Raw genomic sequence first — 23,423 nt, 5'->3', positions numbered from 1 at the left:
TTATGGGCAGAGTAAATTGACACCCTAAAATTCTAGCACGACAACAATACACATAAATAAATAAATAATAAATACAAAATAACCATAAATGAAACATGTTAAAATGAAACAATTTCATAAGAATTAAATAAACATATTGAACGTAAAACTTATATTAGAGCAAAAAGTAAAAACTGTTTAAGGTTGTGCTTACGACATGAGTTTCAAAATTTCCTTAGAAAGAATAATTAATTGAAAGATGTAACTTGGCCAATTGACCAGTAAAACGTAACTGATGTACTTTTTTTGGTTGGTATCTCGTAAAAACAAACAAATCGTTAAAATATGTAAAAACTCAGCACAATTATTTAACAAAGATTATTGAAATACTTTTCAATTAGCAGAATCATTAATGTAAAATTAAATTTGTTGCAAGAAAAGTAGGTAAAATATTCCTTTGAAAAGATAGTACGTAATTGTCATTAAAATAGCCGCATAAGTATTTTGGGTAGTAAGAAAAAAACATTTAAGAAAAACCTTTGCTGTTTTTATTAAATATTTATTTACATTCGAAGATTGAGGTTTACAAGAGATTGAATTTACAAATAGTGATACAGTTTTGTACACAAATTGGTATAATGAAACTGATGCATTACATCAATACGTAAAACAGGGTGAAAATATCTAAAGCTAAAAAAATATCAATAAATGTCCAGCTATATTTAAATATGATCCATTACTATTAAAACACATATCAATAGAAACATAAAGCTCTAAATATTTATGTACAGCGCCTTAACACTCTTAACACTTGTCGAATTGACTGAGCACACACATAATTTTTTTATCATTTTTACTTATATATTTATGTCGTATTATATCATATTTTTAACAATTATAACATACCTATGATTGATGACGTGTGGATGGAATTTGTGCTTTGCGAATGTTATCAATAATTAAAAATTTTTATAATAGATTTATTAACAACGATAAAAAATTTCTGGGAAAAATATATATCACAGAAATATTGTTTTAAAAAATATTAACAAAAGTTAAACAATTATGTGGGTTTATGTGTTAAGCCTTAATGTAAAATAAATGCAAAAGTGGGTATAAAACATTTGGTAAAATTTTAATGACTAGCCATTTAGCTAAAATGATTTATCCACAACTGGGCACCAAAATGGCGACGATCAGTTTGACGGCGGCGTCAGTCCTAATCACCGTCGGGTCCTAAATTTTATACATGGTTCAATAAATTCTAATTTTTTCATCCCTATAGATTTTCCACCGGAGTTGCCCGCCTGACGGGACGATAAAAGGAACAAGAGCTATATGAACTACATACAGCAATATGTACAACTTGCTCTAGTACATTATAGTATAAAATACAGGACTATACAAAAATTACATGTACGGTTTCTTAACAATGTTTCCAGTCATATCCCAAGGTATGACCGGCTTCAGCAGGGATACCCTGCTTCCGTCTGGCACTTGCAAACAATTTCGCCATCCTGTCTAATAACACATACTGTGTGCACAACTGAACCGGAAAATAACAGGCGGAGTATTACTTCAACGAGGACTGCTGTACTACCTCAGAAGAAATGGTGTTAGCACCATGAGTATAAGTTGGCACGGGAGCATCCTCGTACTCTCGCTGGGGGAAGTAACTGCAAACAAAACAAAAACGTATTACATACCTACGCATTGTTGTTAATAACATTAAAATCATAAAACATTTTACTTTATAAATATAATGTCAAAAAATTCGTTTCCCATAAGTTAAGTTTATTCGTCTGCCTGACTTACTAAAGTAGTACATAGTAGGTACAATAATTTATGTCAGAAAGTCACGTAGCAATAGCTTTCTTATACTATTTCAATTTAAAATCTATGGGCCATGAGAGGATTCGAACCCAGAACTGCTACCGTGGCAAACACAATTTAGTCGCCATAACAAGTAAATTTTACCATGTAATGAATTATGATTGAACAGCAACAAACTTTGAAGGGACAATGAATGCGAGTTTTGTTACAGGATTCTGCAGGCAACGTTCAGCGGTGGATCATGTTGTCTGGCAGAAGGAGGTGTTCAGGACAATTTCTGATCCAAGAAAATACTGTGGTAGTAATCTTCGACCACGAAAAGGCGTATGAAAGCATATGGATACGTGCGATGCACTATGCAATATAAGCACCTTTTTCACCAAGCAAGGGTCTTTTTCATTGATAATATTAAAGCAGAAGACAAAATCAGAAATATGGTATATATTTGGAATTAATAATTTTTAATGCAGTTTCAGATATTACGTCTGGTTAAACTGAAAAACAAACTAGGGCCTGTAGCTTGTAATAAACAATGATAGTTAAACATAAAGGTAAAATAAGTGCGAAAATTTATCTTTTAATCTGTCAGGACGAGCGAGAGATTTAAAAAATTCATACATAGCTTGAATTGAAAGTCAGTTTTGACATTGCACGTCGTGTGTTAAACTTGGATGGACACAACAAAATTTCAACGTGCAATTCTAGTTTAATTTCATTTCTTACTATCCAACCTCGGGTTGAATCAATGAGGGTATTAAATAATATTTTTTTCCGTAAAAATTGGGTTTATATGTCGCCCATCGATTTTCGAAAGGTCCATCCTTTGCAAAGATTTTTAATCTTGTTAATCATATTTTGAAATTTGTGGTCAAATTATACTTTCCTCGTTCTGTTTTCGAATGAATCGTCTTCGAAAATGACAAGACAAATTCTGTGGGCCTGGAATTAAATATATAGGTGCAGATAAATAACATAATCTTTTGGAATCGCCGCAGGACAGTTCTGTTTTATTTTAGGCCACATTTTTCTATTTGCTTGAAAAATACCTTCGCTCTGCGTGAGAGCGGCAGGGAATTTAAAAAGTGCCCTCCGGGAGATTTTATAAATTAGGCAATTTCTCCAACCCCGGAATAAAAAACGATTGGGGGACGTAGCTGGCCGGAAGCACGAATGCCTGAGGTTAAGGGTCTTGCACATTTCATGAATAGTGGGCAATTAAGCCGGGTAAAAATCGACAACGATGTGCAATTGAATCATCAACTTATTTTAGTGACGACGTGACAGACAAGACGATGAAAGTCACCGGCGTGCAGAAAATAAAAGCAATTCCGTATGTATTACGTGATTCTCCATGTACACATTCCCTTCCAAAATTCTTCACTATCATAGTTAATTTTCATTTTAGAAGAATCCAGATAAATGAATTTATCAAAGTTCACGCACATCAGATAATTTAGACAAACTTTCCTCATTATGGTTAAGATTAAACTTTTAACGAATTTTGAATTTCAGAACATTAAAATTAACTTGAAATTGTTTCGTGTAAAATTTCGACTTTTCCTCTGAATTTTTGAAAAATACCATTCTTTACTTTTCCAAGGCTATCATTTCATCTCGGTTTAATTTGTTTACTTATCTTATATCCTAACCTGAATTAGGTTTTTTTTCAGAGATTAACCATGAAAAAACGAACTTTACATTTAACGACAAGACACACATAATTGATTCAATCAATGTCGATCACCTGCAATATTTGATTAGAAAACAGTGTTTAAACAGGGAAAGTAAATAAATGGCCTTTCTAAAATTTAACTAATCTACCATAAATGAGACAGAATCGTCTGTCATAATATTAAGACTGTGAATAGAATTTTATTAAGAATGAATAAAACGTAAACGTAAGCTATTTACAAAGTGTAATATGAATGGAATTAAAACAAAAATAAATAATAAACAATACCAAATGACTCACTAAATGTTTAAGGACAATGAGAATACTTTCAAATGTCCAAATTTATTAAAATTACAATAATGAATTTGATATTTACCCTGTACAACATGATTTTTTTTGTTCTGGTTGTAACGTACAGCTTTCATTTGAGAGTCAGGCCAAGTCCGGGCAAAGCGAAAGCTATTTTACACAGCTAACCGACGGCCGTTTAGTTGGCCAACCCTTTCTTTTTGGTGTGCTGGCTGTATCGCAACTAAATATTTCCCTCCATTTTCAAAGTTTCAAAGTTGAAAATTTAGATGAATTGAACATATTGTACTTATAACATTAACCTCCAGCGAGAAACAGCTACCTACTTGCCCTAGCCACAGCAAACGTTTGGTTCAAACAAGTTATTTAATTTTACGCCCTTGATGCCGTACAGTATTTCCAGTTATTACTAGCAATATAAAGAAAATGTAGAATCTGGCCAAGCTTGGTCTCATAGTAAATAACAAAATATATATTTTTAATAAACACGATAACAATAAAACGAAACAAAGGTTTTAAGAGAACTAACATTGAATTATAGAATCTATGTGTGGTGTTTAGTGACTGTCGATTAATGATTATTTGGAGATTGTGAGATGCGGGCTGGAGTGACGTAGGCTTCAGAAAAACATATTCTTTATCGGGCCAACGTTTCGATCTTTATTGAGATCATCTTCAGGGCTCAAAGCGTTTGTTTTCTGCGTAATTATGCCATTCTTGTGTGTCGGGGCACTCTCAACACGCCGCACAATGATGACACATCTACACAGAAAACAAACACTTTGAGCCCTGAAGATGATCTCAATAAAGATCGAAATGTTGGCACGATAGCGAAAATGTTTTTCTAAACCTACGTTTACGTTTACAAACTTTGTTTAAATTTAACAAATACATGTAGGATGTGGAAAAAAGTGAATTTATACAATGCAAAAAAATATTTTTTATATTCAATCAAAGTATTTCTACTAACTCAAAGTGTTTGTTTTCTGCGTTCTGGCCCTGAAGATGATCTCAATAAGGGTCGAAACGTGGCACGATAAAGAAAATGTTTTTCTGAAACCTACATCACACCAGACCGCATCTCACGATTTCCGAATAATCAGTAAGAATAATGTTAGAACATTGATTAAAGAATAGAATTGAATAACAGTCAAAATTTCAGAGTTCCAGCTTCTGCCTTCTTTCTTTCACTAAATAATCCTTCGTATGTCCCAATCAAATGAATGTAATGCTTAAAATATAATTATACAATATGTTAAAATATACCATATCAAAATTTGACACCCACTGGAAAAATTAAAAATCTACACAAATGTTTATTGAATAATTCGAAGCTGTTGTCTAAGTATGTAAGGAGACACATCCTAATTTAAATTGTATATTACACCAACGTCGACGAAATCCATGGAAATTCCCTATAGTGACACGGTAATTCACTTACCTTCTGGAAACTAAGCATCCTTCAATCAAGCATCATAAATCAAATGAATTATTTATCAAAAAGTATTGGCAGAATGCTCTGTTTTTAAGATATTAATTAATGCTATCACTCTAAATTTTATTCTGCATTCAAGAGGAAGAAGGGGGTTGAAAAAGATCAAATTAGTGAATTCCGCGCGGTTCTATTCAATAATAAAGCAGTTTGAAACACACTTCAATCTTTTACTAAGAAACGTTACAAAAACAACTGTCAAAAAGAAATGCTTGAGTTGATATCGTGCTTAAATTAAAAATATTTTTTTAGAAACGATTCTGTTAGCAATCCAAAAATGTTGTCACACAAGCTGCTATACAAATCTATACCAATCAAACAAATTATTACAAAAGAAACGGATTTTCAGCTGGTATAGTAAAAGGCCAGGAAATAAAAATTTAAAACAAAATCCAACTACATCCTGAAACCAGATGGGAAACCTTCAGGTTTCAAGCGACCGACAGATTTATCTTTTTATATGAGAACAATCAAGTTAAAAATTGTTGTTAAAAATCATACTTTTATTAATAATTTAGAACTTCGTCTTAACTAAACAAAGAGGAAGGATTCACTGAACTAAAAGCTCTGGGGGGAATTCGTAAGTTCAGCTTTAGCCACTGCTCTCCACTCGTACAAACAAGAAATTTTCCCAGGGAGAATGTCGACTTTTGAAATACCCAAACGGGCGAAGAGACGATTTTTTTTATATTGCTTTTTTAACAGAAAGATAAGCGAATTTTGCATAGTGGAGCGATTCAAGTTGGCTCGCTAGGGCGGGGAAGAAGCATGAGTTAGTGCCGGCTCGCTAAACACATTATCTAAGGGGACTCGAGTTTACAAATGTAATTGGAAATATTACCGTTTTACCCAAATTAAAAAAGTTTGTTGACCCAGTGCAGTGGTGTGAATCGGGAGCAGAGGAAAAACTACGCCCGCCAAATGGGCGACCTGTCGTTTTCCATCCATTTAGAAAAATTAAAACAACTCAAAATAAAAATATCCTCTCAGTTTGGATTTTGGACTGTTTATTCAGTGTGTTATCCTCTGTTTTAATTTAATGGAAATTTCGAATTGCTTTTAATAGGAGTGGTTGGCACTTCTCTTTTAGATAGAAGAATTCATTTATGGTGAAAGTATTCAAATATTGATTGCCGAAAAATTTATCCTTGACCATTAATCACTTGCATGCCATTTCAAACAATTATTAACATTTCCTTAATCACGAAGAATAATTCCATAATCCGTATATTGGGTCTTCGATGCACATTTAATTGAATAACGCTGTATTTAAACTTAAACTTATAAAAATGATCTAAATTTTTCATGATTTTAATGATCTAAAAGTAAATACTGCGAAACTCAATTTGCCCAATTTCAAAATGCATGTAAAATCAGAAAGTTGAAATTTCAAGATTCATACGTCCTCAAATGTACTAGGCCGAATGGTCAAATATATAATTATTATTACCTTTTCAACTTCTCACTCAAAAATTCAAAAAGCGGTTATGAAATGGCAAAGGCCAATTGCAACAGAAATGCATGAATAATTACCAAAATAATAATAAACTTAAACTGACAAATATGAGTAGGTTATTAGAACCAAAATATAAAAAATACACAAAAACGTAATAACATAACTTAAGTAACTTCTTTAAAAGAGAGTAACAAGTTGGGGTTTTAAACGTCCGGTTTACAACCATTAAATGCTCATCATAAAGTTGAAGGCTTTCTAAGCACGACCCTCGACATGTATTGTAAATTGCAAATTAATTGTAAGAATGAATCCGCCCCTCCCCTGCCTAAGTTACGTTGCAATATCCTCATAAGTTCTGTAGTAAAATAACTGTTAATTAGTTATTCATTTTTGTGTCAAATATTAGTTAGGTAAATGTTCAAAATAGGTGGTAAATTAAAATCTATTTTGTCAAAAAATACTATTTATCCATTTAGCTCCACATTTAATTTTACATGTTTTTATTTCAAATTTTTCAAACCAATCTAGTTCTTGCTCTTTGTTGAAACTGTGAAATACTATTCTATTTAAATTTAAATTATGTTTTGTTTCATTTAGATAGTCCTCCTTCTCCTTCTAAGAGAACACTCTAAAAGCAACTCTAAAACCTCTCGTTAAAAATAATTTTACCTACTTTTTCTGATATATGCCTCGAAAACAACAAAACACAATTTCATTTTTAATTTATTGTAGTGGATTCTACGTCCTTTTTTCTCTTTGTCGAAAGAAGTTTTTATAGTAGGAGTATCCAAGAGACACGTGGTTTTCTTAATTTGGACACTCCCAATTTTAAAAAAACAATCAAATTACCCGATTTTTACAGAGTATCGAAAACTGAAAATACGGGAGGCAACGCAGTTATTATCTAATTAGTACTAACAATTAACCAATAATATTGAATTCTCTAATAGTGGCATGCAAAGTTAATAAATTGCGAGGGTGAGACTCACCTACTAAAAGGCAAATTAAGTACAAGCCCCGTGATTAAGTTCGAAGGGAAAACAATCAAGCTAAGCGAACAGGTAAAGTACCTAGGCATAGTTTTGGGAGAAAGGCTAAGTCCTACAAACCATGCCATCAAGATTAGAGAAATGACGAGATGCGTCTTCTCGAAACTAAGCACAATCGCGAAATCAAAATGGGGGCCGAGTCCAAGGGCGCTCTCCATCACTTACAAAAGCGTATATTTGCCCATTGCCACGTACGGAGGAGCAGCTTGGAGAACAAAATTGCAAAGCAGGAGTAGAAGCATCTTCGAGCAAAGTCAAAGAATAGCGCTCCTGAGAACGACCAAAGCTTATAGGACAGCCCCTACTCACGCCCTCCAAATCCTTGCTTCCGCTGCACCAATCGACATTGTCCTACTCAGTAGAATTGCAATCCGACAGCTAAAAGATGGAAAGGAGCCAACAATAGTAAATTTGGATGCGTCATATAGGGAATGGCTACGAACTGCACCTAGAAAGCAGATTCGGGAGATCCTTACAGTTTGGATAGACAACTCGAGGCAGGAAAGATGGGACAGAAGCACCAAGGTAAGGTTAACCCACGAGTTTCTACCCAGTATTGAGGACCGAGCAAGAGCAAAGTGGTTTCAACCAGATTTTTGGATTACACAAGTAATGACAGGTCACGGAAATTTCAACGCTTACCTGCACCGATTCCGTAGAGCCAACAGTCCACTGTGTCCCGACTGAGGAGTTGATGACAGTGTCCAACACAGACTATTCAACTTCCCCCTCCTTGAGAGTGCGAGGGAACCACTAAAGCTCCTCTTCCGCCACACTTGGCCACCGATCCTGAACGAACTAGTTAAAGAAAAGAGGACCTTTGAGGTCCTCAAGCCCATTAGCCGAGCTATAGTCGATAAAGTATCTGACTAGTTTTTTCTTTCTTTCTTTTTTCTTTTTTTTCTTCCTATGATAACTAAGTTACTTGTTAGATCTTAGCGTTTCCTGAACTTTTAATTCCGGGCTGGTTACTCCTTGTACCCATAATTATTAGTTATTTATCAAAATATAGTATATATGTCTTTATTAGAAAGTGCATTCAAAAGGATTAACCATCAAGAGGGAGCCCGATTAGATTAGGTAAATTAATAATAAGAACAATATTTCCCTCCTTTCTTGGGTCTTCTCTTTCAGGGCAAGGTCGAAGGAAGCCGTTAAGCTCAATAAGATCTCCTAAACTTGCATCCCATATGAATTAGTTTAATGGCCGTGGTCCGCCGGTATGGGGTGTGCCTTAGGTACGGCAGGGAGGTGGATGGGTAAAAAAAATAACTATCAGATATGAAATAATTTCATCCTTTGAAAGTGTTCTGATTTTGAAATAGTTGAACCAGACTTCAGCAAGCAAATGGCATCGACTCAGAAACTAAGTCCTATCTTCTGAACCATAATAAATATAAATACATCTTTCAGCAGAAGCATTCCGGAATAGTTTGAAATTCACCAAAACACCGGGAAATAATTTAGTGGTAGAAAAAAGTTAAATTTTGATCTATCAATAAATAAATTTCAGGTGTTTGGTGAATGATCTTTTAAACCATCATTTAAACCATTCATTAAACCATAAGTATTGAATTGTTTACGCCAGGAAAATTTATAATTTCTACATTTTCATACTTCTTGTGGCTTTCGAGGGCTTGGGCTTATGGCCTATCTCGCGGGGAGATGTTTTGGCCGGGCATTTTTTTGTGCAGTAGAGGCTCGGTAGAAGGCATTCAGGTTTCGACCACGCCAATATCTCCGTTCCGTTTTTTCTCTTTCTCTCGACTCTTGCGATTTCTCTCGTCATCATCCCGCGACACTTGTCTCTGGCTTCAACGACGATTTACCAACAGGAGCAGGTGAGGATTGGGCCCGAACTCCAACTTCGAGCCCAGCGCCGTTGAGCAGTAGCCAGAAGGTGAGTGCCCCGCATGCGTTATTTTTTCCTTCTCCGCTTTCCTCCATAAGTAATTTCCCCACAATTAATTTTCATTTTTTTCATTAGGTTTCATTTACTCTTTCTTTATTTTAGTTTCAGTTCACATTTTCCGCAATAGACGTATCTTTTGTCTTGTATTTTTTATTTATTCAATTAATTTATTTAGTTTATTTTATTTTATAACGGCAAGCCGCCGAAACAGAATTTTTTTATTACACCTGATGAATTTCTGATCTCGTTTAATTTGGTTTAAATTTGGTTTTATAAGTATGGTGTAATTAATATAACGATAAAAAACGTATAGTTTGAAAAAACAACAAACAACGAATGTGTTTATTTTGATATATTTTTAAAGTAAATATACAGACAGATGTACGCATTCGACGACCAAGCGAAACTCGAGCGGGCGCGCCACGGCAAGGCCCAGTAGGGCACTAGGACTTCTGTTTGAGAGTCCAGGTTCCACTTTCACACTAATAAATTATATTCATTCCAATAAATTGAGATAAACACACTGGTAATAATTTTTGTTGTAATAGTATTTGTTGTTATTAGCAATCATGTATGGCTACTTTTTGCTATACATGGATAAATACAAGTGAGGACGTAAATTTAATTTTACTCCAATTTTCTTAGTTAACATTTCTTTCATAGTTATAGTTCCTTTTTAACTCGTATATAAATATTTTCACCCTAAACTTTTTTAACTTTATCCTAGACATTTTGTCCTTGGTTTAACCAGCCTATGAACTATCGTCATATCAATTGGATAAACACCTAGAGTCTATAACAATACTGTAAACAAACATAAACAATTAAAAAACAATATTAGCACTTGTGACGAAGTTCAAGACAAAGAGGTGCAGGAACACAACTTTCAAATTCTAATTATTTATGTAATATTAATTTCTGTCTCAAACTATAGAGCGTTAATGATGACGAAAACTTCAGTTTTTAATTGATTCTTCGAGGAATTTCTATAAAGAGCCTAATGAAATTATCTCCGTCCTGTTGATATTTTCATCCCTTGACGTTTATAACCGGCATTTTACAAAATTTGCTTAGATGCTTAAGATGGAGAATAATTTTATTTAAAGGCAATATGGTAACGTGAACTACGTCTTTTAAGTTTGTGTTGAATGATTATCCATTATCACAAATATAAATATTATAAACACGAGAAAGTGGAAAAGAACATTTTTATATTTTGAAAACAATGTCGTTAACTATTACACATCTTAAAACGATATATCTAATCCTATAATAAATCAAACGCATGAAATCATGATGTGTTTTCAAATGCCAAACAATTCACTTATTAAATTCGTTTTTATTTCAACCGATAAAGAAAAAAGCGTGTAGCAAGTTAGTTTGTTTTTATGGTTAATTTTTGAGCTTAAATGCAAAAATTTCATAAAATTCGCATTAATTGGACACATTTATTTAAAACTATTTGTTCTATGCACCATTTACAAGATAAATTTTGGTCAAACTTAATAATTGAAGTTAATGATGTAGGTTGAGCTATGAATCGATAAACCTATATTATCCGTCTCCAAGCAAGAATATAAGAACTATAAAGTTGCTCAATATCGATCAATTCAAATTCAAATTTAAATTTAAATTATTATTCAAATTATTTTATTGAATTAAATCATTAAGAAAAAGAGTTACAAATAAAACATGAACCATTTAATTGTAAAAAGCAACCGAATCATATAATATCATGGTGAGTTCTACAACAGGGGAAAATAAGATTGCCGACGATTTCCATTAAAACGGCGAGCTGTTGCTTAAAGGGGGTTAAATAATTCAGAGGGCAATATAGGATTTTTACCGAGGGTTTTACAAGGCCTTATGGAGCTCATTTCCACCCGGGTCTGTCCCTGCGGCTAGATGGGACCTCAATTGTACAAATCTCTTCGCCCATTCCCACAAAGCTTTCAACGTAGGAAGGACCGTTTTCGAACAGATTTTGAAATTTGGTCTTACTGCAGATTTTTCAACGTCGAGGCGCGTCAATTCTAATCTGACTGCAGATTTTATTTATCTTTCTATGCAATAAAAAATATGAAATTTGTATTACCGTACTGGAGTTATTTTATTGTAATTATCAGTGACGGGTTGTTAACAGGTTTAAATTAAAAAAAAAATACATGAGTATTTCGCATTCGTATTTGAATTACCAACCATATTTTGTGTAATTCACCATTTGTTTTAATACATTAGAAAGAATATATACAATATTCCCTGTAACGCATCAAAATGTTGTAAAGAATCGTTTATTGCGTGAGTTTCATTAATAATGATAACTTAGGTCTCTTACCGTATACATCTTAACAATAATTTTCAGGAGCGATTCAGAATCATATACGCAATCGATCAGGCCTTAGTAGTAGGCGCTATGTTCTATGCAACCACAATTAGGCGTTAACGATTATTCTTAGTGATACGTATTTCGCATTATGCTTACTATGTCATCATACTCATGATCTCTTTCTCTTATGGAACCAAAAATGGATTGAAAAAAATTGGTAAAAATGATAATTTTGGTCGATGCATATTTAATGAGTTAATGTATTAATAGGCTTTCATGTGGTGACATGCTAATTATATAGATGAAATAGTAAAGGAAACACATGGTGCCTTTGGGAATTGACTATTTGTACTTCTAATTTATGTATAGAGATTATTTTCGTAAAGTAATCTCTATACACGTCTATTATTCATCAGCGATCCTTACTGAGGAAGTATTAGTTCATTTTAGATTACAGGTAAAATTTGGATGAAATCCAAATTAATCAATCGCCTTTCATTTTACATTAGCATTTTAGTAAAAACCATTTACGACGTGAAAGCTCAGACCAACAAAAATATATGAATAACATATTCGTCACTGGTTCATAAAATGTATACTACGAAAGTGTATTCTGTCATGTTCTCTGGAAGGGTCAACTTATTTCAGCATAATGTTAAATATAATAGAATCTTCACGAAAATAACGGCATAGAGATTATTTTCATAAAGTAATTTATACACGTCTATTATTCATCAGCGATCCTTACTGAGGAAATATTAGCTCATGTTATATTAGAGGTAAAATTTGTATGAAATCTAAATTAATCAGTTTTCTCGTGATGGCAAAACGCTAACGAAGTAGTAGTGATGAAGATGAGGAATCGCCTTTCATTTTACATAGGATTTTAGTAAAAATCGTTTATTTTAATTTTTTTATTATTATTATTATTTTTTTTACAATGGATACCAGGGACTGGAGGAGTTCCCTCCTGGGTACTGCAGCTTATTGTACTTTATCACAGGCTCCATATTTTTTTTTTTTGGGGGGGGGGTCTCGCAACACAAATGTGAACTTGACCCCCGTTGTGACGGTGTTTTTCCATCGAAGAAACTCATTTTTGAAGGGGGTTGGGACCAAATGCAGGGTCGCTGAGATCCGATCCCGCCCCTTCCATTGATGAGTGCCGTGTCAATTTCTTTCAATTGCGGCCACCGTTCCCTTTAGGCGTCAGAAAAGTCCAGAGGCGACGGTGGGGATCGAACCCACGACCGCGGAATCTACTAGACGAGAGTCTGACGCCTTGTATGTATATATAACCTATAGGTTTCCGTCTCAAAGAACAAAACAAGTAAACCAATCTATAAATCAATACATAGAGAAAGAGAAAGAGAGAGAGAGAGAGAGAGAGAGAGAGAGAGAGAGAGAGAGAGAGAGAGAGAGAGAGAGAGAGTGAGAATATTCTTGGTGGGATTTTAAAAATTAACTCTTTTCAATCCAGTTAAGCGCGATTGACGAGAGGTCTGATGAAAACGGGCTTGGGTCTTAAGTGGATGAATTCCGATGATTCGCCGACATCGGCGACTATCGATCTTGCGCACTGCGATTACCTTGCTTCAGAAAAGAGGTTGTCACGTGACTATTTAAGACTATTACAATAACTAGTTTCGGATTCGATTCAATCCGCCCAGGTTGAAAGTGAGCCGACGCGAGATTGGCAAGGGTTGGGGCACTTTGAATTGTAATTTCCCTGCAAGGGCGTATTGAAAACACGTTCCAGGGAATTGGGAATCTATCTAGACTTCTAGCGAGAGATCCCCTTCTCCAGTTCTGGAAGGCTAAAGAATTTGCGCTAATCGACTCATTTCGGGCAGGTAATCAACGGGATCAAAATTGGTTTGCACGCATCTCCGTCGATGAAACGTGACCAGGGGCGTTATTGAATTTCGAGAATATACCCATTAAACAATATGGATATGGCGTTTGATGAAACTTTTGGATCACGGTGATCTTAGTACATATACCAAGATTTCCGTTAACCTCTTTTACCAACTTTTAAATATGGCCGAGTTTGTTATCCCCGGCTTTATATTATCATTTTTTTTTCTTTACAATGTGGGCTTTTCCTCAAGGGAATTGTGGGTTGCTAAAACTAAGTTTAAAGTTTATGGTTCTGGTCGGGATGAGAATGGTTGAACTATTTTTTACGCCCGATCGCCGTCCGCATCCGCCTGTTCTGGCTTACATATGTTTCTCAAGAGTTAACTCTTTTGGGAATTACAATTTTCCATTATTCAAGTAAGAAACATTATTAGAATTGCTACATATTTAAATTCTCTAACAGAGTTTCCAGTCAATTGTACTTAATGGACCTATTTGCCTTTCTTGAAAATGTCTTTCGTAAATAATTTTTCGACCTCTCAAACTGTGCGATCTTTGAGATAATTAATAATTACAAAAATACACATATAATGAATAAACAAAATTAAAAAACTAATAACAACGAACATTGAAAGCAAAAGTTTGTTATTTTGATTTATTCATTCTACCACTATTTTTCCATACGTAAGAAAAATAGGTATGTGAGGCGGATGGTAATAGACTAGAAGATCGATTGTTTCTAAGTAATTTCATTGGTGATACTGGGGTTCTTCATTACCAGGAAGTGCTGCTTCTGGAACCCCCTGAATTTTTCCGTTGTTGTATATAAAAGTGTGGTGATTGTATATAAGTTGTATATAAAAAACAGTTGTTTCTCGAAAATGTGATTCAACCTCAAACTTCTCTCGTGAGTGCACTACCTATATGTGTCATTCTCATTGATCAGTTATTTACTCCAATATGGATCCGTGGCTGACGTCAGGTTCTCTGAGGAAGCATGTAATCTCTACTTCACCTAAGCAGCCAGGACTGCTCCAAACTGGAATTGATGAGGCTAAAGGACAACCTTCCGCTAAGGATATTACTGACGTCAAACCAAATGAAGATCAGCCTTCAGGTGTAGCACCTCAACAAGATAGAGACTTACGAGGGTAAAGCTCAGATTGTTCTTTGTGCGAAAGTCCTTCCAAACAGTTTAGTGGTTCCAGTTAAATCGCGTCGTCATTTTGAGATTATACGCCCAGAACTCCTAGAGAAACAAACTGATTTTTTCATGAACAAGGGCAGAGAACTGGCTACTTCTCAAATCTTCATTAAATACATGAAAAAACTGTTAATAAAAACTCACCAAATGCGTCTTGCTTCTTAATTGATAGGTGGCAGGTAAAGCTCATACCATCGCGGAAACCCTCATAAAACCGCGTGTTAACATTATTGTATGTTGCATACTTGACGAAAAATCAGTAAAACGTATGTTCGGTGTTTACTACATACTACAATTACCTATCTAGTTTTACATTCTGGAATGGTATGCCCAGGATTAGGTGTTTTGACACGGGTCTGCCGGCTAAAAAGTTCGTTATTTGTGCGAAAGTCCTTCCAAACAGTTTAGTGGTTCCATACAATACATGTTCTAAGTGAACACTCATCAGAAAGACAATTGCAAGCAGAAATAATATATTTAAGGGCTAAATACAGAGAAAAAACTCTCGCCATCATTTTCCATGCTCATTTGTCCCTTTTTTAAGCATAATAAGTGGGTAAACGATTTGGTTCTAATTCGAATTCACCGGTAACAAACATGAATCCAATCCATTTTGGGGGTATGTCATTGAATTTTAAAAAGTCACAGCCAAAAAACATAAAATGCAATGCTTTTCAGAGAAATGGGGAAAATATGCGAACGCCAAGAAAGTTTGGTTTGGCCTCCTTGAAGGACTGGAAATCTCGGTCAGTTCTTAACAAGGTGCTAAAATAGAATAAAGCCCACATGACGGATCTGTCGTGCAGGTTTAGCGTAGAGGAGCGCCGTATTGGCGATTATTTTATGTACACCATTGGCCATCCGCTGGCCAATTCCAATGAACAACTGGGACCACAAAAATTTCCTGTACCAAGTCCAACACTATCATCATAAGATTCAGTCTTCTCTCCAAATCCGTTTCCCATATACGCTATGTTACCTTCAATAACCTGTCCATTTCCTTCCGCCCCCCTGTTAAAAACCTTTGAGGTTACCCTTGACCAAAACCTCTCCTGGTACCCTCACATTTACCTAATTTCCCTTCGTCGTATTTCCTCCCGCATCCATTTCCGCTCCTCTTATCGTTTTTCACTCGCAAACACCTGTAAACCTGGTAAAGCCTAAAACTTAGCTCCTCCCTCATCTTCCACGTCTTCGACTACAGCTGTGTTGCGTACGGTGGATTTCGGGGTATCAAACTAAGTGCCTAAAAATTTTAATGAACTGTCGGTTTTTATTCGGCATCCCACGAGGGTCCAGGTGCTTGTCCAGGAGGCTGAATTCGGATTTATCCTGGCACTATCCCTCTTACCGAAGTCTTTATTCCTTGGTTCCTTTCCTACCTGGCAATTAACGCCCATCGTTCACGTTACATTATCCAGTCTATCCAATTCAAATCCTCTTTCCACTCCTGATATACCCATTCATTTCCAGTGACCTAATATTTTCCTGACATAAAAACTCTCTTTTTAACTATCCGCTTCTGTTACCCCAAATTTACTTAGTAATTATTATTTTCTATGTTAATTTTCAGAGTAACTCATTTTAGTTTTATCCCCTTTTAGTTTTGTTTCCAAGACTATTATTTTACTTTGATCACTACGACAAGGTTAATTTTTGTGATAAAATGTTAACAACTCTTACTTTAACTTATGTATTATACTAAGGGGACACTCCTATCCCAGAATAAATTATTTTTTCTTCTTTTCTTCTCCTACTTTCGTTTTCTTACGTCTTTCCATCTAAAGAATTCATTTGCTTAAATCATAACAAAAATATTCCATTTTTATAAACTATTTTTAAACAAATTTAAGTAGAAAAGTAATGTAATTAAATTTATTCATATTCTTTGTCAATCCACAATAAAACAATGTTGTGGATTTGTAGATGCCATATCATCCGCGTTAAAAAAGAAATAGTACTACGGGGGCGGTTTGAGGCACGATCAAGTTCCTAATATCCGGGAATTCGACACAAACTTAAACAGTTCGCATCCTACGTAAACGATCGCTGCTTCAAAGTAAGGTGCGGCATCGAGTTCTTAAAAAATCGACCATCCTTGGTACATATTACCGGACTACTCCATCCAGCCGATCTGCCACTCGAGACCAACACTTTGTCAATTTATGCGGTTAATAAAGCAATAACACGTACAAAACCGAATCTCGGAACACTTCGAGTTATCGATCTAAGATTAGTACTGTACGTCGATAACAGTTATTTCTATCCACACACGTCAAATAATTAAAAATGTAAGTCTATTCGCTATTCATATACAGCAGGCCACCGAAGAATCTTAGCACGAGACTGAAGCAACATGGACTAAACAAATGATTTGCACAAAAGGAAGACTACATGGATCAGACATCTCTGTTACAAACACTACAAACTACAATATTACTTAACTGTGCGATAGCACGAAGCCATCCATTATCCAACCCATCCAAGCATTTCAAATAAAGGTCTTCAGAAAAATTCAGAAGTACTGACCATGTGCATGATCTCAACATTCCTTTCATCCAAGTCCCCTTGACTAATTAATATCTCCTGAATTCTGAGGGCCTGCTCGCCCTTTAATCCCTTCCAGCAAGAAGCTTAGGCTCGTTTCTCAATTTTTGTATTACAAATGTAAATTTGTAAGATGTACTAATGAAAAAATTAATTATTTGAAAATATGCATATCAATTAATTAACCCAAATCTTTACATGTCTACAATTAAGCTTAATAATAGAAAACGCACATTCTATTTTCATTCATTTGTTCTAGTTCAACAATTATTTTACTATTTTATACTACGATGTATTTCCTGAAATTATTTGTTATCTGTTGAGACCAATAAAAACTAGTGCACCTCCCATCTCTTTTTAAATATATTCTTTGTAAATAAAAAAACTTATTTGTAAATGTACTTTTTTTTTAATAGCATACATTTTTGCAAATTCCTCTGTATAGTCTGCTTGGATATAAACTTGTCATTTGTCCATACCCGATCATATTTCCCTCGATGGGGAAACGAACAAATTATGTATAAATATTTTTTATGATTTCTTTTTAAAAAACAAGACGCCACTAAGCAAAGCCAAAATATTGACATCTACAAAATGTAAGCACAAATTAAAGGAAACAACATTTAGGGTGATATATTGTTTTTTTCAAATCTAAGCGCATTTAATTAACTTTACTTTAGCACATTAGTAAAACACATAATAGACAATATAGTTTGTAGCCCACTAAAATTAAGTGAATAAATTGATTACTTTACTTTTAAAGATTGAGCAAAAAAGTTAGAAAAATAGTTAATGAGAAGTTCAGTCTCGTAATAATGACCCTAATTTATTTAAGGATATGAGTTTTGCATAACTCTGTGGGATTGTTACAGGTGTTTGAGAAAGAAGAAAGGTTTTATAAGCATCCTCTCCGTATGAACCGATAGTTCAATTGAACAGCCTGTTAAAGAAACACCTGACGGCTAACGTGCTAGGACAGGAGGGTTTTTATTGCGTTATCTGAGATAATAATGTCAGAAAGCGTTGGACGTGTAACAAAGTGGATTAAAAATCCGATTGAGATGTGAACAGAGGAGGATAAATGTTATTTTGTGGGTTTTAAAAGCGCTCCTTTTTTTATTTATATGTTGCATAATATTCTGTACCATAAAGAAAATAAAGATTAGTTTTCTCATATTATTATTTCTGAATTAGTAATTATACAGTATAATTACCATGATGTCGCTAACTAATTCACAAATAAATAATAGTAGTACAAAAATTAGTTCTCACATCTTTTTAACTGGCGTTAGTAGTTATCGTGATATTTATATTTTTTGTTTCAGTAAAAGTTCTTTGCTAGCATAGTTGCATAATTTTGTATCTTGGAGATAAAAATAAATGTAAAAGATCATTCTTCCCGAATTGAAATTTCTAGTAGAACATGGAAATTTTAAGGCAATCAAGATAATTTCAAAAGAAACGTAAACAGCATATTTCAATTGGTTTTGCATGTTCCCGATTGTAGGAATTGATTTCTGTTTAATTGACCCTGCAGCCTAAGTGTAACTTTTTACGTTCATGTTTGATTACTAATTTCCGAATTGTCCTTCCTAAAGCAGGACAAAATTTCCAGAATGACAGATTTCATATAAATATTTTTACATCTTTTTAAATAATGTTTTACCACTTAAATATCTTTTTTGCTTGCTGTTTTGTTAAACGCCTAGTAGTGTTTTTTAATTTTTTTACATACATTATATAATGTGTGGTAACATTTTTTATATAAATATCTCCCGGAAGATACTGTCAAATCTATGATAGTCATTGTAACTTTTTTTTATGTGCACAAACTCAGGCATCTCTTTACATAAAAAATATTACGAATTTGAGGATTCCACCGAATGCAACGCTGAAGAGATGAAGGTGGAGGACGTTATTTTTCCACACAAGAGGCCAAGAAATGTCAGAAAATATTTAAAAAAGAAATTAATATTTTCAAAATTAATTATTCGAAATATTTTTCCGGTGGAAGGTAATTTTCCAAAGATATCGATATCCACACCTCTTCCTCTAAAAGATTTGGTTTTTATATTTTTACGCAACAGTTAAAATTGTAACCCCGACAATAGGTTTTAATTGTAATTGTCTTATGAATTTATAAAATACATTTCCTACGTATATACAGTTATGTTCAAGATTTTAAAACAATCTAACTATTTTTTGTTGAGACGTTAAGTGTTCACTATCACCAATATTGTAAAATATCATGAGTGCGGTGTTTCCTTTAAATTTGCTAGCCCAATAGTCAATTTGTCCGCTGGATCAAAAAAGACTGAGAAAAATAGGAAAGATATTCTTTTGCCTACATCTACCCAACAGTAAAATCAATGAAGAATCCCAACCGGATCAATGTGGGGAGGGGAGAATTAGCCATTGAATGGGATACGTGGTTTGAAAGTCGTCCGATTGATCGGTAGTCTTTAGAGCGAACCAACTACTCATACTATGCACATATAAATAGGGAATTTCCGGATTGCTTAGCCCTTTTCTCGAAACGTTTCACATTAATGGCCACACGCCGAGCCACAATCTTTAAAACAAGAAGCCCGCTTACCAGGGCCTTAACTCCATAACAACAAATGATGAACATTCCATTAAAAAAAATGTAAAGACTTGCAATTGTACTTTAAAGTGCAGATAAAGCGAATCATAAATGCAACCAAAGAAACAGAGGCGTTTTAAGGCTATAAACATAATAGTTATATTGAAAAAAATTGTTAAATAAAATTTCAGACTAATATATTACAATTTATGTTGCCAGATAATGGTTTATTGAATGCTTAATTTTTATTTGATCGATAAAGGAATTATGATAGTAAAACAACAAATAAAAGACGCATGAGTGAAAAGCATGTGCAGAGAATTAACCAATAATGACTACTTAAGATCAAATAAATTATGACTTATAAAGAATGAATCTTTTTTTTCCTTTTTTTTTAGTCACCAATCTGAGGAATGATCACGTGGTATCGGTGAGTTGATATGTGATGGTACTGAAACGGAGATCACGGATCGAATTATCGAATATTTTGTAATTTGTTTTCGCTATTTGGGGAACAAAGGGAATATTAGGGTCTGAGTTTTGATACTGACAAAAACAGGAGGGTTAATGTTTTTCTTAGGGCGTTTAAATGGAATATTTCGATACCTTAGCAGTTGGAATGCATGGCTGACACTTAAAGTTCGACACATTTATGTACTTAAATTCACTAATTTCGTGGTCCGCTTGACCAATTAATATATTACAATTAATTAAGATTTTAGTTGAGATAAAAAATTCAATGGCACGAGCGGGATTCGAACCCACGATCTTCGGCTAGATTCACCGCTGCTCTACCAATTGAGCTAACGTGACCTCGATCCACTCGGGCACTAACGTCCCATCTCAAACCCACCCTTTTGAATTTTCCCTCCTTTTTGACATTTTTCAAATGTCGTGTAATCGGATTGGATTCTCGACGACAAATGAAATGGCCACGGAGAGCTTTAGTGGAGTATACTTCATTATAAATTAATTAAATTCACTAATTTCCTGGTCCGCTTGACCAATTAATATATTACAATTAATTAAGGTTTTTAGTTGAGATAAAAAAGTCAATGGCACGAGCGGGATTTGAAAAATGGCAAAAAGGAGGGAAAATTCAAAAGGTGGGTTTGAGATGGGAAATTAGCGTCCGAGTAGAACGAGGTCACGATAGCACAAGTGGTAGAGCAGCGGCGTATCTAGCCAAAGATCGTGGGTTCGAATCCCGCTCATGCCATTGTCTTTTTTATCTCAACTAAAACCTTAATTAATTGTAATATATTAATTGGTTAAGAGGATATCCGTGGCCATTTCAGTTGTCGTCGAGAATCCAATCCGATTACACGACATTTGAAAAATGGCAAAAAAAAAGCGAAAATTCAAAAGGTGAGGTTGAGATGGGGAGTTGGTGTCCGAGTGGATCGAGGTCACGATAGCTCAAGTGGTAGAGCAGCGGCGTATCTAGCCGAAGATCGTGGGTTCGAATCCCGCTCGTGCCATTGACTTTTTTATCTCAACTAAAAACCTTAATTAATTGTAACATTTATGTACGTTACACAATAAAGTAACCATGGTAAATATGAGCTTTTTTAGTTAGCTGGAATAACGGATTATCTGTCGTGCGGTGGTGATATTAGTTTGTAACTTTTTTTTTTTTAGTTCCTTCCGTTTTTCTCTTGCATGCGGATTCCAACTAGATTGTTGGTACGGGTTAAGTCCCAAGAAAAGTTCGTTTTCAATAGGGGCAATTGAAATTTCCTTAAAGTAATTGGCTAATTTAATCCGTCTATGTTTGAAATTAATGTATTGTTTTTTTTGTGTTGCATTTATATTCATTTTACACATTTTCGAGGTATGGCTAATGATTCTGAAGGTTGCTGAATCCGTCGACGGGATATTTAGGCCGATAAAAGATTGCCGTATTGTTACCAAAAATGGAAAGGAATAATGTCAACGGAATATATCGTTTAAAGAGAAATGGTTTCATATGATCCTCTGTTACGGTTTTTTAAGTCCGACGAGACGTATGTGAAAAATGTCAACGGATATCGTTTATCCTTTAAGAGAACAGGATAGAAAAAGTGACCTGACGAAACATGTATCAATACGTATTCAAACTGCAGCATTGGACGACTAACTCAAAGTAACGGTCAGACTGATATGATTCTAGGAGGTCACGGGCAGAATGCCTTTCATGTACCACAGGAGGCCGAAGTACCAAACTTTTTCTAAAACTTGACTAATGACAAACAACTCACCCGGAAAACTCTACTTCTCTTCAACGGATTATCAACTGCTGTCCACAATTCGATGAAATAATAAAGTGTAGGAAACTAACACAATTCATAACGTAGATTAATTTGTCGAAATCAGCTAATGAAAAATCCACTTGAAAAAAAAATACTTTCTATGTTAAAAACATGAAAAGATTACATTGAATATAATGTTTAGTTATCAAAACATCGGACCAAATATGAAAAAAATTCATATTTATGATTTAAACATTTATCTAACAGTATGGCTATAATTTTGTTGCAGTGATTAAGCGATTTAGCAAAGTAGGTTAACATGTACAATTTATCAAGCGAAAAAATTGAAAATGATTATATTCACGATCACATTCAAATATCTCCGATCTATTTTCAAAAATCACTAAAATCTAACTCTGAAACGACTCAACTGATCGTCAGAATACTGTACTAAACTTGACGTCATAAACTTGGGTAAATAAATCAAAATTAAGAATGTAAAGTATAACGCTTGAGGAGGTTTTGTAGATTTAATAAATTTTCTTACTTACTACATCATTATATTGAAACGTTATTAGAATAATCTGTAAGTAGAAAACTATGGTGTAATAGCGTGAACAATTGAGAAAAGGCAGAGTTGTTTTTTAAATTTAATTATAATGAAGTTTTTCATAGCTAATAAATACACTAATAGATAAATTAAAATGTCGTGAAGAGAAAATAAAAGTTTTTTGTATTTAAACTATTTACATCAAAATTTGATGGACAATAAATTTATTGAAAATCTATTTAGGTTCTCTGTAGTGGTACGTTACGATAATCTTAAACAATGAATACAAATATATTCTTCCTTGAAAGGACAATTTATTTTTGGTGATTGAAAAGGCGACCACGCTCGCCAAGGGGCTAGGGCTAATAAGAAATATTCATTTTTCAATGGAAAACCGGAAAAAAGAAAAAAATGCATTT

At 34.2% G+C, this 23,423-nt stretch overlaps 1 protein-coding gene across 1 annotated transcript in view; it reads right to left on the bottom strand.

Moving 5' to 3' along the window:
- Positions 1-1,027: 1,027 nt before the first annotated feature.
- The window catches only part of LOC106660926, a 276,802-nt gene continuing 254,406 nt past the window's right edge, over positions 1,028-23,423 (bottom strand). The window contains exon 6 of the mRNA XM_014383984.2: positions 1,028-1,655. Coding sequence (XP_014239470.1) covers positions 1,576-1,655 — 80 coding nt within the window. The 3' untranslated portion in view covers positions 1,028-1,575. The remainder of the gene's footprint in view (positions 1,656-23,423) is intronic.

Source organism: Cimex lectularius, unplaced genomic scaffold, assembly GCF_000648675.2.
Source record: "Cimex lectularius strain Harlan isolate CLEC.00 unplaced genomic scaffold, Clec_2.1 scaffold65, whole genome shotgun sequence".
In the NCBI taxonomy this organism is placed as follows: domain Eukaryota; kingdom Metazoa; phylum Arthropoda; class Insecta; order Hemiptera; family Cimicidae; genus Cimex; species Cimex lectularius.
Note: the sequence above shows the minus strand (reverse complement) of the source record. Positions and strands in the feature narration are given on the sequence as shown.